This window comes from Scleropages formosus, chromosome 19 (assembly GCF_900964775.1).
Source record: "Scleropages formosus chromosome 19, fSclFor1.1, whole genome shotgun sequence".
NCBI classification, from domain to species: Eukaryota; Metazoa; Chordata; class Actinopteri; order Osteoglossiformes; family Osteoglossidae; genus Scleropages; species Scleropages formosus.
Genome location: NC_041824.1, coordinates 23,849,196 through 23,862,705, shown reverse-complemented (window position 1 = coordinate 23,862,705; position 13,510 = coordinate 23,849,196). Strand labels below are relative to the sequence as shown.

The 13,510-nt window shown below is 46.1% G+C and overlaps 1 protein-coding gene across 1 annotated transcript in view; it reads left to right on the top strand.

Moving 5' to 3' along the window:
• The first annotated feature begins 1,049 nt into the window (after positions 1-1,049).
• The window catches only part of prex1 (phosphatidylinositol-3,4,5-trisphosphate-dependent Rac exchange factor 1), a 71,559-nt gene continuing 59,098 nt past the window's right edge, over positions 1,050-13,510 (top strand). The window contains exon 1 of the mRNA XM_018748968.2: positions 1,050-1,934. Coding sequence (XP_018604484.2) covers positions 1,770-1,934 — 165 coding nt within the window. The 5' untranslated portion in view covers positions 1,050-1,769. The remainder of the gene's footprint in view (positions 1,935-13,510) is intronic.

Sequence of the window (13,510 nt, the reverse complement as noted above, 5' to 3'; positions counted from 1 at the left end):
TCACCTGGGCCGGAACTGCTCATCACCAGGCTTTTGATATTGGAACCCTCACGAGCAGGACAAGCAGGAGTTTGCATGTTCTCTCCATCTTCAAATGGGTTTCCTTCCTCCGGCACTGGCCGGTGAAGCTAAACTACCCACAGGCCAACAGTGTGTGTTCCACTGATCTTCTCTATAGATGAGTGAATGATTCACAGATGACTGCACTGTATCTACTTTTACTCAGCTCACGAGATATAAGTAATCTCTGCTCAACGACTAAAGGAGAATGTGAAAGATCGAGGGGTAGAAAAGAGGCTCCTGGCTGGGGAGTGTAACTCCAGCAGGGGTCACTCAACGACTGGATGGGAGTGAAGGAAGTTACCCTGTTCCGTGCACCTGCTGCACCCTTATTTACATCCTTTAGCGCGGCTCTCTGTTCTTTTCACCCGTCTTCTTTTAGGCACCTGTTTAATAAAACCTTGTTTTTTTGGGGGGGGTCACAGAAGAGCTGCCTCTGTGTTAAAGGGCCGCTTCCTCCATGGACACACGTGTGTATCTGGGTGTGCGCGCCCGCAGGCGCCGCCGCTCCTTGAGCCGCTCGCGGTGCTCTCACTGACTCGAGCAGTTGAAGCGTTTGTCAGATTATTACTATTTTATTACCGTCCACTGTTGAATATATTCTGTTTCCTGTTTTGCACATCGTAACCTTAATCAAGTGTTAAAACATGAGTTTTCCTTCGTGCCTCCGAAGCGCAATATCACACACATTTCAGCGCACCGGTCAGGGCCACAAGGGGTCGTCGCGTAATGCTAAACATGGAACAGTTACGCAAAATACGGCAATCAAAACATCACTTTGTGTTTCTGTAATAAAGTCGGTGTGTTTTTTTTTCAGATGTCTTAACTGGTTACTGATAATCACTACACGGAATTTGATTTCACACTTCACCAACACGACCTAAAGCAAAAACCATACCAAGGTTGCAGTGTTGGATTACTCATTTTTTTTTTTTTAATAATGAAGAGAAAATGTTAAAATACGAAACAGGAACATGATGAACCGCGTCCATAATGTGGAGAGTTTTATGCTTTAATGGCTGTGAAGCATTGGAAACGCCACCGCGGGAAGGCGGCACACTGCAGACGACCCCTTGCGTGCCGCGTCTTGCCCTATGGGAGTCCGCGCGAGCCGAGCGCCTGGGCGGCGCGTTCGCACCGCGCGCTCACGACGCGCGTCTACACAGCAAGAGGAGGCAACTTTGAAGAGGGCGCGTTGCAGCGGCAGAGCTGCATCCTTGTCGCGACTAACAACTTACTTTTTTTTTTTATTTTGTTCCTGTAAGTTGTTTCTTTCTGTCAGGTAACCGAGCTCTGGCGAGCGACGTTTCAAGTTTTTCCCTCTCTTTTCGAAGGTACCTCAGCACACGAGAAAGTTCCGTGTGTGTCGAGTAGCGGCTCGCGAAGTGACTCACTCAGTGCCGCGGTCCACCGTCGCCCAACATGATGGCCGTGCGCTTTCACAGCAGGGCTACACGATAAACGGAGGAGACATTCAGACGCCTTGACTCCATTTGTTCGCATCTTTGTCTGCGCGCTTCTGGAGGAGCTCTGCGTCCGGCCCCCTGAGGGCTGTGTGTCGGGCGGCGCGGGGATGATGTGAGCGGGAGCGCGCTGCAGCCGCGCGCCTCGGTCGTCACACGTCTTGTCTGAGCAGCCGAAGGAGAACCCGGAGGAGAAGGAGGCGAGAAGGAGGAGCGGCGCCCGAGGTCCCCCGAAGCGGCGCCAGGATGAGCGCCGCCGCCGTGGTCGCGGACGAGGAGGGCGCGCCGGCGGAGAGCGGCGCGCAGAGCAGCAGAGACAACGACCGGCAGCTGCGCCTCAGGCTCTGCGTCCTCAACGAGATCCTGAACACGGAGCGCGACTACGTGGGAACCCTGCGCTTCATACAATCCGTGAGTCCCCGCAGAACTTAGGGCGGCCAGCAGGGGGCGTAGTGGTTAGGGCGGCCACCCTGCACCTCCCTGAGCTCGGACCCCCTCCACCCAGGACCCTGCGCTCAGTAGCAGAACCTGCTGTATGAAGGAGATGACATGATGGCCTAAGTGTCCCTGGAACAATCCAGTGACACTTAGTCCATCATCATGTCATCTCCATGAGTCAGGTGTCAGCTGAATGAAAGTTAATTAGTGGGGGCAGGGTACCTTGCTGTATTCCCACTTGTGTTTTACCATAAGTTTGTGATCTCACAACTCTGGCAGCAGCTGGTAGCATAGCTGGTAGCATAGCGGGTAGCGGATAGAGCTGCTGCCTTTTGGACGTACAGGTTGCCGGTTTGAGTCTCGCCTCCGGCTGTAATACCTTTGAGTAGGGTACCTACGTTTATGCTACGTGCAGTTTTAGGTTCACTTATCTGTGGTTTGTCTTGGGGAACACCCTTCCCCACAGAGAGAAAAGAATGGACTGCAAAGAAAGGAAACCAAAGTAATCAGTTGACAGTGTTTGCCTTTACCCTCTCAGGGCGAAAATAATACTGATGCTAATTTGCAACGTATGCTTGGAGAGGGTTAATGTAGTTAAGTTAAGGGGCTGTGTTCAGACGCGCCGGGCTTTTCTGCTCTCTGCTCCAGATCTGCTCGCTTTGCTGCCGCTCGGTGCTGTTGGAGCACCTTCAGGGGTCTCCTGTTGAGACCCAATCGCGACCGCTCTCCTAAAGTGTCTCCACACGCTGCTGCCAACAGACACCTTTACTCCCCCTGCCTGTTCGCTGTTTACTCAAGTCACTTCTCACATTTGGTTCACTCCACTCCTTTTGTTTCGCTGCCTCTCTCTCTCAAGTCTCCCTTGATCAGAGGTCTTTGGGGTGAAGCCGCCACTGTTTTCTCACCATAACCATTTTTCACTGTCGTCAGAGATTAGGTGCAAATCTTAAGTCCTGTGTCTTAAGGGGGTGTTCAAGTAAACGTAAAGGGTCCCACCAAATACTACTGTAAAACTCATGAGTACTGTTAACTTTTCTTTTTGTCCCCAAACCTATCAAGTTAATCCACTGATTTGTGATGAGTGACCTCCCTCCCCGAAGGGATTTTCTATGTGGACCACCTGCGGAAGAGCAAATAAGCAGAAACTGTGAGATGCAAACGTGTGAACGTGGCTTAAAGATGTGTGGTTAAATGCGGGACGAACGTTGCAACGGTGCTTTGCTGTGAATCTTCGCACAGGCGGTTTGCTCCCAAAATTCCACTGAAGTTTGAGGCTTGGGGAAACACGATGCCCATGCTGTTTTATCAAGTGTGCAGAGGTGTACAGTTCACCATCACTGGCTGTAAATAGGCCTTCAGTGTGTGCGTGTGTTCATTTGCTGAGTGCTACAGTGTAGTGAAGACTTCAGGCTGCCGCAGGACCCTCCAGCTGTCGAATCAGAAGAGGCAGATTCGAATCAAGGCAGACTCTCTGAGCTTAAATACCTTACCACATGAAGCTGGAATGTCTCCGAAATTAACCTTGGCAGTGCTCAGGTTGCTCTTAAAACTTTCCCCAGCAGATGTTGGAAATGAGTTGTACAGATGGTTCAGAACGCAGTGCTTTCGGGTTTGAGTCGTGCATGGCTTGGCAGCCGTAGACAGACAATAGCCAGGGGTGTTGATGGCAGCCACACTTGGAGATGAGCGCTTGCGGCTGGCCGTCAAGGGGAAGCATAGATGTTGCCGCATCTCCCCTCCGCTGTAGTATTGTGTGGAAGCCCTTGATGTGATTCATGTTCTCGGCAGGGGGTGTGGATTGCGACAGAGGTGGATGCAGACGCGGAGTGGCAGCAGTAAGCGCTCGGCTGGTCTGTCCGTCCCACCGTCGCGCTCTGCTCCTGCTCGCCTGGCCGCCGTCCCTTTGTTGGACTTTGTTGAGTGCAGGCCAGAGTCGAGGGGACAAGATGACTTTTGCAGCTTGCACGCTTTGGGTGCGCTTTTTTTCCACGTTCCCCCGAAGCGTTTAGCTAGTCTCGTATATCTGAGCAGCATAGTCATACAGATATCATTAAATATTTCTCTATTTAGCTGACACTTTTGTGCAAAGCAGCTTAAAACATCACGTTTGATTTCTAACATAGGTACGATGATTTACCCGTTTTTACTGAAACGATTCGGGGTAAAAACCTTTGCAAGGAGGGGGAGTCGAACATGGGTCCTTTCATCGTGAGGAGGCAGGTAAAGTAAGCAGAGATGCTGCAAACTGGGAGGAAATTATTCGTATCCATGTTGTTATTTCCCATTAGTATTGAACTTCTCAAAGCGTAATACCCCTGTGTTCAGTTATTTTGATTTAGTAAAGCGACTGAAACGCATGCTTCCTGAAGCAAGTGTGAGCACATCTCCACACCCTGTGACATCACGCAAATCCTTGAGTTGATAAAGATCACTGCTGTAACCCCCCCCCCCACGACTCCAAGCAGTGAAAGCTTTGTCATTAAAGGGCTCTTTTGGCGCAGATAAGGCGTCTGGCCTGGGGCTAGCGCTGCGCCATATGGTTTGGGTAAAGATAGTCCTGCCTGTCCTCCCTTCACAGAAGGACAGTTAGCAAGGAGCTGGGGCATCTGGGTGTGAGGGGGGGTGTCGCGCAGAACTGAGTCGATCCTTATTAAGTGTGACACACCTTTCCTTCATTAGGAAGTGCTTCTTTGTTCAGATCATTGGTCATTGCTTCTTCTGCGTTTAGCAACATGTCCACTTGCGGGGCAGGTTGTAAACAAGCACTTTATGGGTTGCCCCCTTTTTTTAAAATTTTTGTTTGTTTAGGTCCATTTTTGCAGTATGAAATGTTCTGTGCTATTCCCAGAAAATACACCAGTGTTCATGTGACCATAAGAGATCATGTGTTGCAGTGTTTATCTGGGCTGCACACACATCTGCTTGTTCTTTATCTTAATCGCTTGTCTTTTACAGATACAATTGTATGCATTCTTGTAAAATAAATGGAGATTTTTGTTTCTTGTAGGAATTTTAAAAGTGTTCTGTCTTGGAAGGGCAAGTCCTGATCTGTGTTTACATACTGTGAGTGGAACGCCTTTCCCAGCTCTTATGGTGGATAGTGGGGGATGTGAATAATGACTTAAGCAACACGCTTTGGGTTCGTTGGGTGGGATTTGGACAGATTTAGGGGTTTGGTGACCTCTTGCAGAGTGGGGTAGGTGACAGTGCAGGCCACAAAAGTCTTAGTATTCCAAGTCAACGGGCCTATTAATTACTGCCCAACTACAGCTGGTTTACTTGCCAAAAGGGAAAAGGGGGGGGAGAAACAATCTTTTTACAGTCCTGTGTATCATCTCCCACCCATACTCAGTGAATGCACTGCTCTTGGTTTAGATCATTCCACATTACCGCTCTCTAGTCTGATGGTCAGGGGTCTGGTAAAAATGGATGCATCGCAAGCGAATTGGAAACATCTGGATATGTCCTTGTGGCCCCCCACCGAAACAGCATAATTGCCACCTGTCTCAGGCAATCCTCTGTGGCGTGTCATTACCCTCTGAGAAGGCGAGCGCCTCCAAGGATTCGACTCCAGTTGCCCCGAGCCACAGCGGTATAGGCAACTCCTCTCTCCACAGGGAAATTATAGCTTCTTCTCCTTTTCGGCCAAGGCACATGATGGCCGTGTCATGCGACGTGTCCATCTCTGTCTGGGTTGGGCTGGTGAAAAGTCCCAGTATTTTTCCCCTACCTGGTCAGCAGTAAATGGTCTGTTTGCTCCCTCCAGTGGGGCAATGGTGCGTCCTTTCTGGAGAGTGCGCCCTAGTGAAGGTTTTTCCATGGCTGTGCACTTGAGAGTGCGCTTTCCAAACAGGATGGCATCCTTCTGGAATGCACCGAGTGGATGGGGAGAGTTCACAGTGGGCTTCCTGCAAGTCTGAAGCCACTGTTTGTTGGTGCTTGTCATTTTTTAAAAGATTGTCCAGTGCCACCGAATCACGTGTGTACAAAGCACAGGAAACCAGTTTCTCTACAGTATGTGCAGCTTCTTTGATTACTCTGATGTTCATATTTCATGATTTAAAGCCCCCCCCCGTCACTTTCCAACCTAGGTTTGGCTGACCTTTTTTGCCATAATTTAGCTGTGGTTTGATTTCATTGCATGATTCAAATAATGTTAAATACATTAGCTGAGGACTGTATTTGTTTAATGTACACCCAAAATAGTGTAACAATTACCAGAGTTTCTTAATCCCCCTTCAGAATAGCAAATTCAGTAGTCATGGCTGATTAAGCAATTCTACAATTTAATTGTTCTGAAGCATTAAAATTAAGCATTTTCATTCACATGGAATTCAGTGAACTGTCAGTTTTGCCAACGTTTCGGGAATGAAGAAAGAATTCCATGCACAACTAACACTTTTCTTACGCTGAATTCACATTAATGGAAAAAGTGTTGAATTCTTCAGTTATGTCTTTGTATTCTGTACAGAATACTTACTGTAAATGCATTCAATCAACAGCTAAATGGCAAGTTAATATCTCAGTTTGAACCAAAACCTGTAAATACTGGGGTCAGCCAGGCTCTGTGTTTTGGAAGCAGCTGCCAGTAGAAAACTGTGCTATCAGAAGGAGTTGAGATGTTCTTTTTTTTCCAGTGTTGCGACATAAATCTTAATCTTCCTATACATCCTATCATTACATTGTGATCATCCTATAAATTCAGGAATTAATCAAACATTCCGAAAAAAAGAGCAGCCAAGAAGTTTGCTGAACTGGCCTTTGTCAGGGTCATGCTGCAAGACATGATCTTGTGAAAGGTTCATTCCTCACGCAGCGGTTTGGTCAGCAGGACAGCCCGCAACTTCAAAGTGCTTGTCGAGCGTGCTTGTGTGCGTTCGCACGCAACGGAGGAAGGGGAGCGCCGAAGGCCTTAGTTTCGCAGTTCCCTGACTGTGTGTTTGTTGTGTTTCCAGACTCTCCTCATGCGCATTGCACTTTGCAGCGAGGCACAGGCGGGACACGGAGGAGAGGCTCACTTGTCTCCCTCCATGACTTGCTTCACGCTAATCTGCTTTGATGCTGCTCAATTTCTTTTTCTGCATATCACATGATGAATGTATTTCACTTTTGGCTACAGTGTTATCCAGAATTGACATTTCTCACTGCGATCCAGACCTCGATTTAACCTCAGCATGTGTTCAGAGGAATTCTAACTGGAATGGAGGTCATGAAAACTCCCTCCTTCATGAAGGAGTAGACTCTTTCAAATAGTTCTCACTTGTATTATTCAGGCACTTAGTATGACAGCTGCAGAAAAAAATCCTATTAAAATGGGGACTAGGGAGGAGCCTTAAATAAAGGTACAGCTTTTGAAACTGAAATAATAAGACTGATGTATATGTAGTGTTCTTTATGCTGATATTGACTGAAATGTATTGGCATGAAATCATCTTATCAAAAGTCTTGCATGGATATAACATACCCAAGTGGATATGAGGAATTCGAATTGGTGCCTACGTGACTGGAAGGCTTTCTGCAGGTGTCTCCGTTCTTGAGGAATGCCTCGTCTGTCTCCACATCTGTCACGTCTTGCAACATTTTTATGTTCTGACCTTTGTGAAAATGGAAACCTAGTAAACATTTGTGTGCACAGCGAGAACAGTGCTACTGTTTTGGTACTGAGGGTGTAAAACTGGGATTTCTCCGTGCTGTATTTGCAGACGAGGGAAATGCTTGAAAGAAGAAATTGCAGAAACTTTGAATGTGAGGGCAACAATTGGCCTGCTCTGAAGAGGAAGTTCAGATTGCAAGTTTCCGCTGTGACATCTAGTTTCCACGCTAGCGTCAGTCGGGGAAGGACTGCCTTTGTACATTTCCCTATGAGTCTGTCACTGTTCAGTATGCGACTTTCAATATTAACTCCTTCGTCTTCGTTGACACGTGAACTGAGAGGGTATATTATTGGGTCATTTTTTGAAAATCGCTGTCATGTACTCAGAATGAAACTTCACTACATTTCAAATCCATACCTTTTGGTTCTTTGTAATGTAGAATGGCATGCTGATGGTAGTACAGAGAATATTTGTGAGTCTAAATATGACCCCCCCCCCCCCATTGCTGACCTTCCTTTGGTGTGTGCACAAAAATGATGGTTAGCATGCTGTTGACTTACCTCACCTTGGTGCTTTCCATGTTTCTTTCTTTTACTGTCACTCTCACCCTGTTGAGTCAAATCCGTGAAGGCCTTTGATGGATGGAAGACATGCCTCTCACAATTAGCTGACAAATTGCCTTTTCTACATGCGGTAATTTCCCTTACCACGGTCATACACAAACTCGTAGGTAAGTGACATTTCGAGGAGCTGTTTTATCAATTCTGAAGTTTTGTAGGGCAGGAGTGCTGGGGAATCCCTGATCTCCACAATGCCGAGGCTTTGACCCCTTCACAGCAGGCTGTCCACCCACTTGACCTGTGTGTAAGTGGTGTGTTGACTTTATTTCAAATGGGGGAGGTGCAGATGAAAACATTTCCAATGCAGTGTCTGGACTGTTCATGACTTCGCGCTTGACAGTCAAGAAAACTGTAACGTTAACAAGAAATGAGTTCTTGAGGCCAGGCTTCGTTCCATGTCATGTATAGTTTTTTAATTTTTTTTTTTAAATTGTGCTTGTTCAGTAGCCTGTGTCTACCATTAAGTGAGGTATGAGACCTTGCACAATATAGGATAATTTTTTTTTTTGATAAATGCCATTTATTCCAGTTGTGGCAGTTTTAAAAATATTAGAATGTATTATAAAAGAAGTGGGCTTTAATTTTTTAAAGAACTATGTGTATTTAAAAAAGATCCAATTAACAGGGCTGCACTTTATGTGCAAGTGTGAAGCAAAACTTAACATCTGTTGACAGAGCTGTCGAACCATGGTCCTGCCCTTTCCTTCCCTTTTTTACAACATGAAGCATTAGGACATATTTAGTGCAGTTCTCTGGAGAAAGAGGTGATGGATGGTAGGTGTGGGTTGCGAGCAAGTAAATGGGGGCGGTACATGGCATGCCATGTGGTGGTGTCTTCATATGCTTTCAGCTCTGCAGATGGGACTGCAGTGCAGAGGGCAGACATGCGCTGGGTTTACCTCAGGCTTGTCTTCGAACCTTGTGCTTTTTTACAGGGATAGGCACATGCAAAAAAGCTGCCAGGGTGGAGTAACAGGGACAGAAACCAGGCTGTTGAACTACTGTATACCAGGACAATGTTAATGAAGGTGTGGAACTCTGAATTTCCACTATGCTGAAAAAAACAAGGGTTTGTGGCCTGTCTTGTTTTTAGTGCACATCCTCAACATTTTGCAGTAGAAAACTTTAGATATGTTTTTCCCTTTAGACCAGTTCTGCAATTTTACTGCTGATTAAGTAGCATTAATTTTGGATTACTTGGGGCTTGGCATGTTTTATACTGCTGCAAATGGTCATCAGTGAGACTGAACATTGAAGGCAGGTCTTGACAGGTTAATTCTGATACCTTCACTCCTTGCTAATGAATGCTGCGGGATGGTGATGTATCACCCTGACTGTTTTCAAACATCCGTCATTAACAGGTGGCAGCAGCTATTAGAGGTTGTCTGAAATGTATCCAGTATTTACATGGCATGAAACTGAGGCTTGCTGTGCAGTTATGTCTCACACACACAAACACTGACACACAAGGTCTCTGCATGTTTTATTAAATGTCCTCATTTTTGTTGGATACATGTAGTACTGCGCCTGGGTTGGTTAGTAATGGTACCAACATCCTATAATGGTTGGTGCCCTTCACTGCCAGTAAAGTAGTTAATAGTACAGTGATTTGTGTAAGGAATTGCTGAACTCAGTGAGGTGACTCTTAGATCAATGCAGAGGAGTGTATTTACTGCACATTGAAGTGTCCGGTTGGGCCTGTGTCTCACACAATGAACAGTTCTGTGAAGTACTTCTCTCAGGCTCTACCCCCTTCATCCTGGTCAGTGTGAGCACCTTGGATTGCGTTCCTTGTGTAGGTGTGGGCATTATGAGCATTCAAATGATTTGATGCCATTATGTCTGAAGGCTTATTTGGTTATCTGCATCCGCAGACTGCGTTTTGGTGTGAGTCGAGTTGGGTGTAGAGACAGGAAGTGTAAGTGCTCTGGGCGAAATTGTTAATGGCTTCATGGCTTTATTCCACTCCTTATTCTATGATTAAATGTTTAGAAGAAATTTAACTGCAGCAATGCAGGCCTGGTTGCCAAAATGTGTGGTTTGGTATGTTGATTCAGGCTCGTGTGTGAAATTTTACCCAAATGACTTCTCAACACAATACTAGATAGAACCTTTTGTATATTAAGAAGCATCGTACTGTTACATTTCTTTAGCAGACGCTTTTCTCCAAAGCAACTTCCAATGAACTCTATGTAGTGTTATCAGCCCACACAACTTATTCACCAAGGTGACTTACACTGCTAGATACACTACTTACAATGGGTCCCTCATCCATACATCAGTGGAACACACTCTCTCTCTCTGTCACTCACTCACTACAGGTGAACCTAAACAGCATGTCTTTGGACTATAGGAGGAAACCGGAGCACCAGGAGGAAACCCACACAGACATGGGGAGAACATACAAACTCCACACAGACTGAGTGGGGTCGAACTCATGTCCTCTTGCACCACCCAGGCGCTGAGAGACAGCAGCGCTACTTGCTGTGCCACAGTTATAAGATGGCAATGCACACATACTCTCACCCTATAGTTGCAGTATTTTTTTCCCGCTGTAATTCCAGGTGACAGTAGTTTTATTTATGTATTTTGTATTTTTATTGGCTACTTTGTATTTGTGTTCATAATTACTTGCCAGAATTGCAGATACCATTGTGATAGATCAACCTGGTGGAGGCAGTGCCATTTCATTCCATTCATTGGTGATTGTACAAAAACTATTATTGTGCCCTGCATATTCTTTACCTGTGCCAGATGCCACTATGCTCAATTTCTTTAATGTTACCATACTGCAGGTAAAAACACACATTGGTATGAAATCTAGGGATGCAGGGAGGTGGTGTGAGGGTTTGAGTAGAGGTATGTCATTACTCAAGAGCAGTAGGCCCACTTTAAAGATGCTGTCCTAAAAGAGGTATATACATATACCCTCTTGCAACCATGCAGTAAATTATCACAAAGTCAGCCTTGTAAAGTGCTGAGTTCTCTAACAAATGCCATGTACTTATGCCCCCCCCACTCCCATGTTCTCAACACAGTTATGCCATATCACTCTGGCCTGGCCCTTGAAACTGTTTCAGCTTGCCTAAATGAGAGAATGGAGCGAAAATCGTAGTTTATAAACCTGCAGAGGAAATGGGGATTTCAGACCACTGGCTTAAAGCACTTCTACTGTTGCTTGTTGGACTGCTGCCTGAATTCAAGGATGTTGTGTAAGGAAATTGTCATGAATTGAGTTAATCTCCTTTAGTGTTGTGCTTTCTAAATCACCATTTATGAATGTGAATGCAGTACAATTTGCCATAATTTGCTGGCACACCTCCTCTGTCTTTAGTTATTAAACACGGCTAGTGTTCTGTGCTCAGGCGTGAGATGAATGGTAGCAGAAAATAGAGAGGAGCTGTTTTTCCTTTCTTCAGTGCTCTGCGAAGGGCCAAGCTTCTGGTGATTCTGGGATACATTTACTTTACTTGGTTCTTTTGGAGGGAAAGGATGTACCCCAAGCTGCAGTGAAGCTGCAGTGAAGCTGCAGTGAAGGTGCATCTCCATCTTTCACTGTGCTGGAGGAGGGCAGTGCTCGAGGTGCAGCACCCTGCTGTCTGTTTCAGGCCACATGAGCCACCAAAAGAGCCATGAATTGGACTGGGAGCGGAAGTAAGAGACAAGAATACGATTAAAGGGGACATTGTTGTGTTCAGCCCTGCCGAAGGGTTGCTTACTGGGGGGGAGAACGCTGGCGTGCAGGGGCACAAGAGGTCAGATCGGATTTGAGCCCGTCCATGAATAAATGCTCAGTCCCCTCCTTCCCAGTGTGCACCCCCTCCCCCCTGCAACTCGGCCAATGACTGCCAGCCAGAGATGGGGCTCCTTGGGGTCCTTCACATTCACAGTCATTGTGGGGCCTTTGGGCTTTTGTTTAGCTCTGCTGGACCCGGCCACAAAGACAGGGTCCTCATTCATTTCCGCTCCACAAAGACGAAAGCGCCACCTAAACTCTCGCTGTGCCTCATAAAGAGACCGTTGGGGACGAGCCACTACTCTGAGCTTGGTTAGCTAGGCACCAAGAGGTGACTTGAAATTAGACTGAATTTGCATTTTTCCAGGGCTTGGAGGCCAAGCCGATTTTAGTGGAGTGCCTCTTCCTCCAGAAGGAGAAGTGCAGGATATTTTTTTTTTTTTTTTTTTTTTTTTTTTTTATTAAATGGATGCACGGTTGCAAAGTGTCCACTGTGTCACTCATTGCTAAATGGTAGTACGGTCAAGTAGCTTTACTTGGGAGGAGAGCTCAAGCATCTAAGCGCATCATATATGGTTATATATAAGAGGGTGAAGGAAAAAGTTGTCACTATTTGTGATGATTCTAGGCATCAGGCTTGAATTTAATATTAAAGTCCCCTCACCCTTAAAGTAAGGTTTCATTTTCTCAATTCTCACATAATTTTACAAGTAAACAGTGGGGGTGAGGGGAGCGCTTTGCTGGCTGGAGGTAATAGTGTTCAAATGTGTGCCAAATTACCCAACTTTTGAACTTCAGTTCAGTTGTTTTATTGAGTGGCCGTGAGAAGAGAAGCACTTGAGCCAGATGCAATGACGTTCAGAACAAGACGAACCACATGCAGTAAACCCAGAAGAGACATAGTGTAAAAGAAACCCTTGCAATTTTGCATATGCTAAGATAATGGGAAAGTCTGAACTCCAGGTATATTCGCACATCAGACTTGCAGTTACGTTTAGCCTGATGTCCAGCTCTCGCACTGTGGGTTCACATCGGGAACCTCTTTAGTTACGGTTTGGAATCAGTTTAAAAGCTTGTAAAATTCATGTGGATTAGCTTTTTTAAAATTTGACTTGGTGTGCATCTTTTAAACTGGGCTGCTATGGTGTATCAGTTTCAAATTTAACTGTGCATCAACCGTGCATCCGTGAGCTGCACATTGAATCGGGGGAGTTGGGTTTACTTCCACTGCAAATGATGGCAAACAAACAAAGCTACTTTTGAAGTGCTGTACACAGTAATCGCCATTGAGAATCTCACCTGGAAACATAGGCTCCTGGTGGAATTTCAGAATTTGATTGGACTGAAAATGAGTATGGCTCACAAATGAGAAAACGAGACGTTCCGGTAGAGCCTTACAAAAGTCTATTTCTGGCCAAAGCCGATGGTGGCTGTGGCTTGACACAGCCTGGCTCGGACAAAAGACGATGGGGCATCGGTGCTGTGCTGATAACATTCACTTGGGGAAGTATAGCAATCCGTTTTCCAGCCCCTTCTCCTCAGTTCTTCTCAGATTACTCCCCCCCCCCCCCCCCCCCCCACGCACACAGTTCTGAGTTT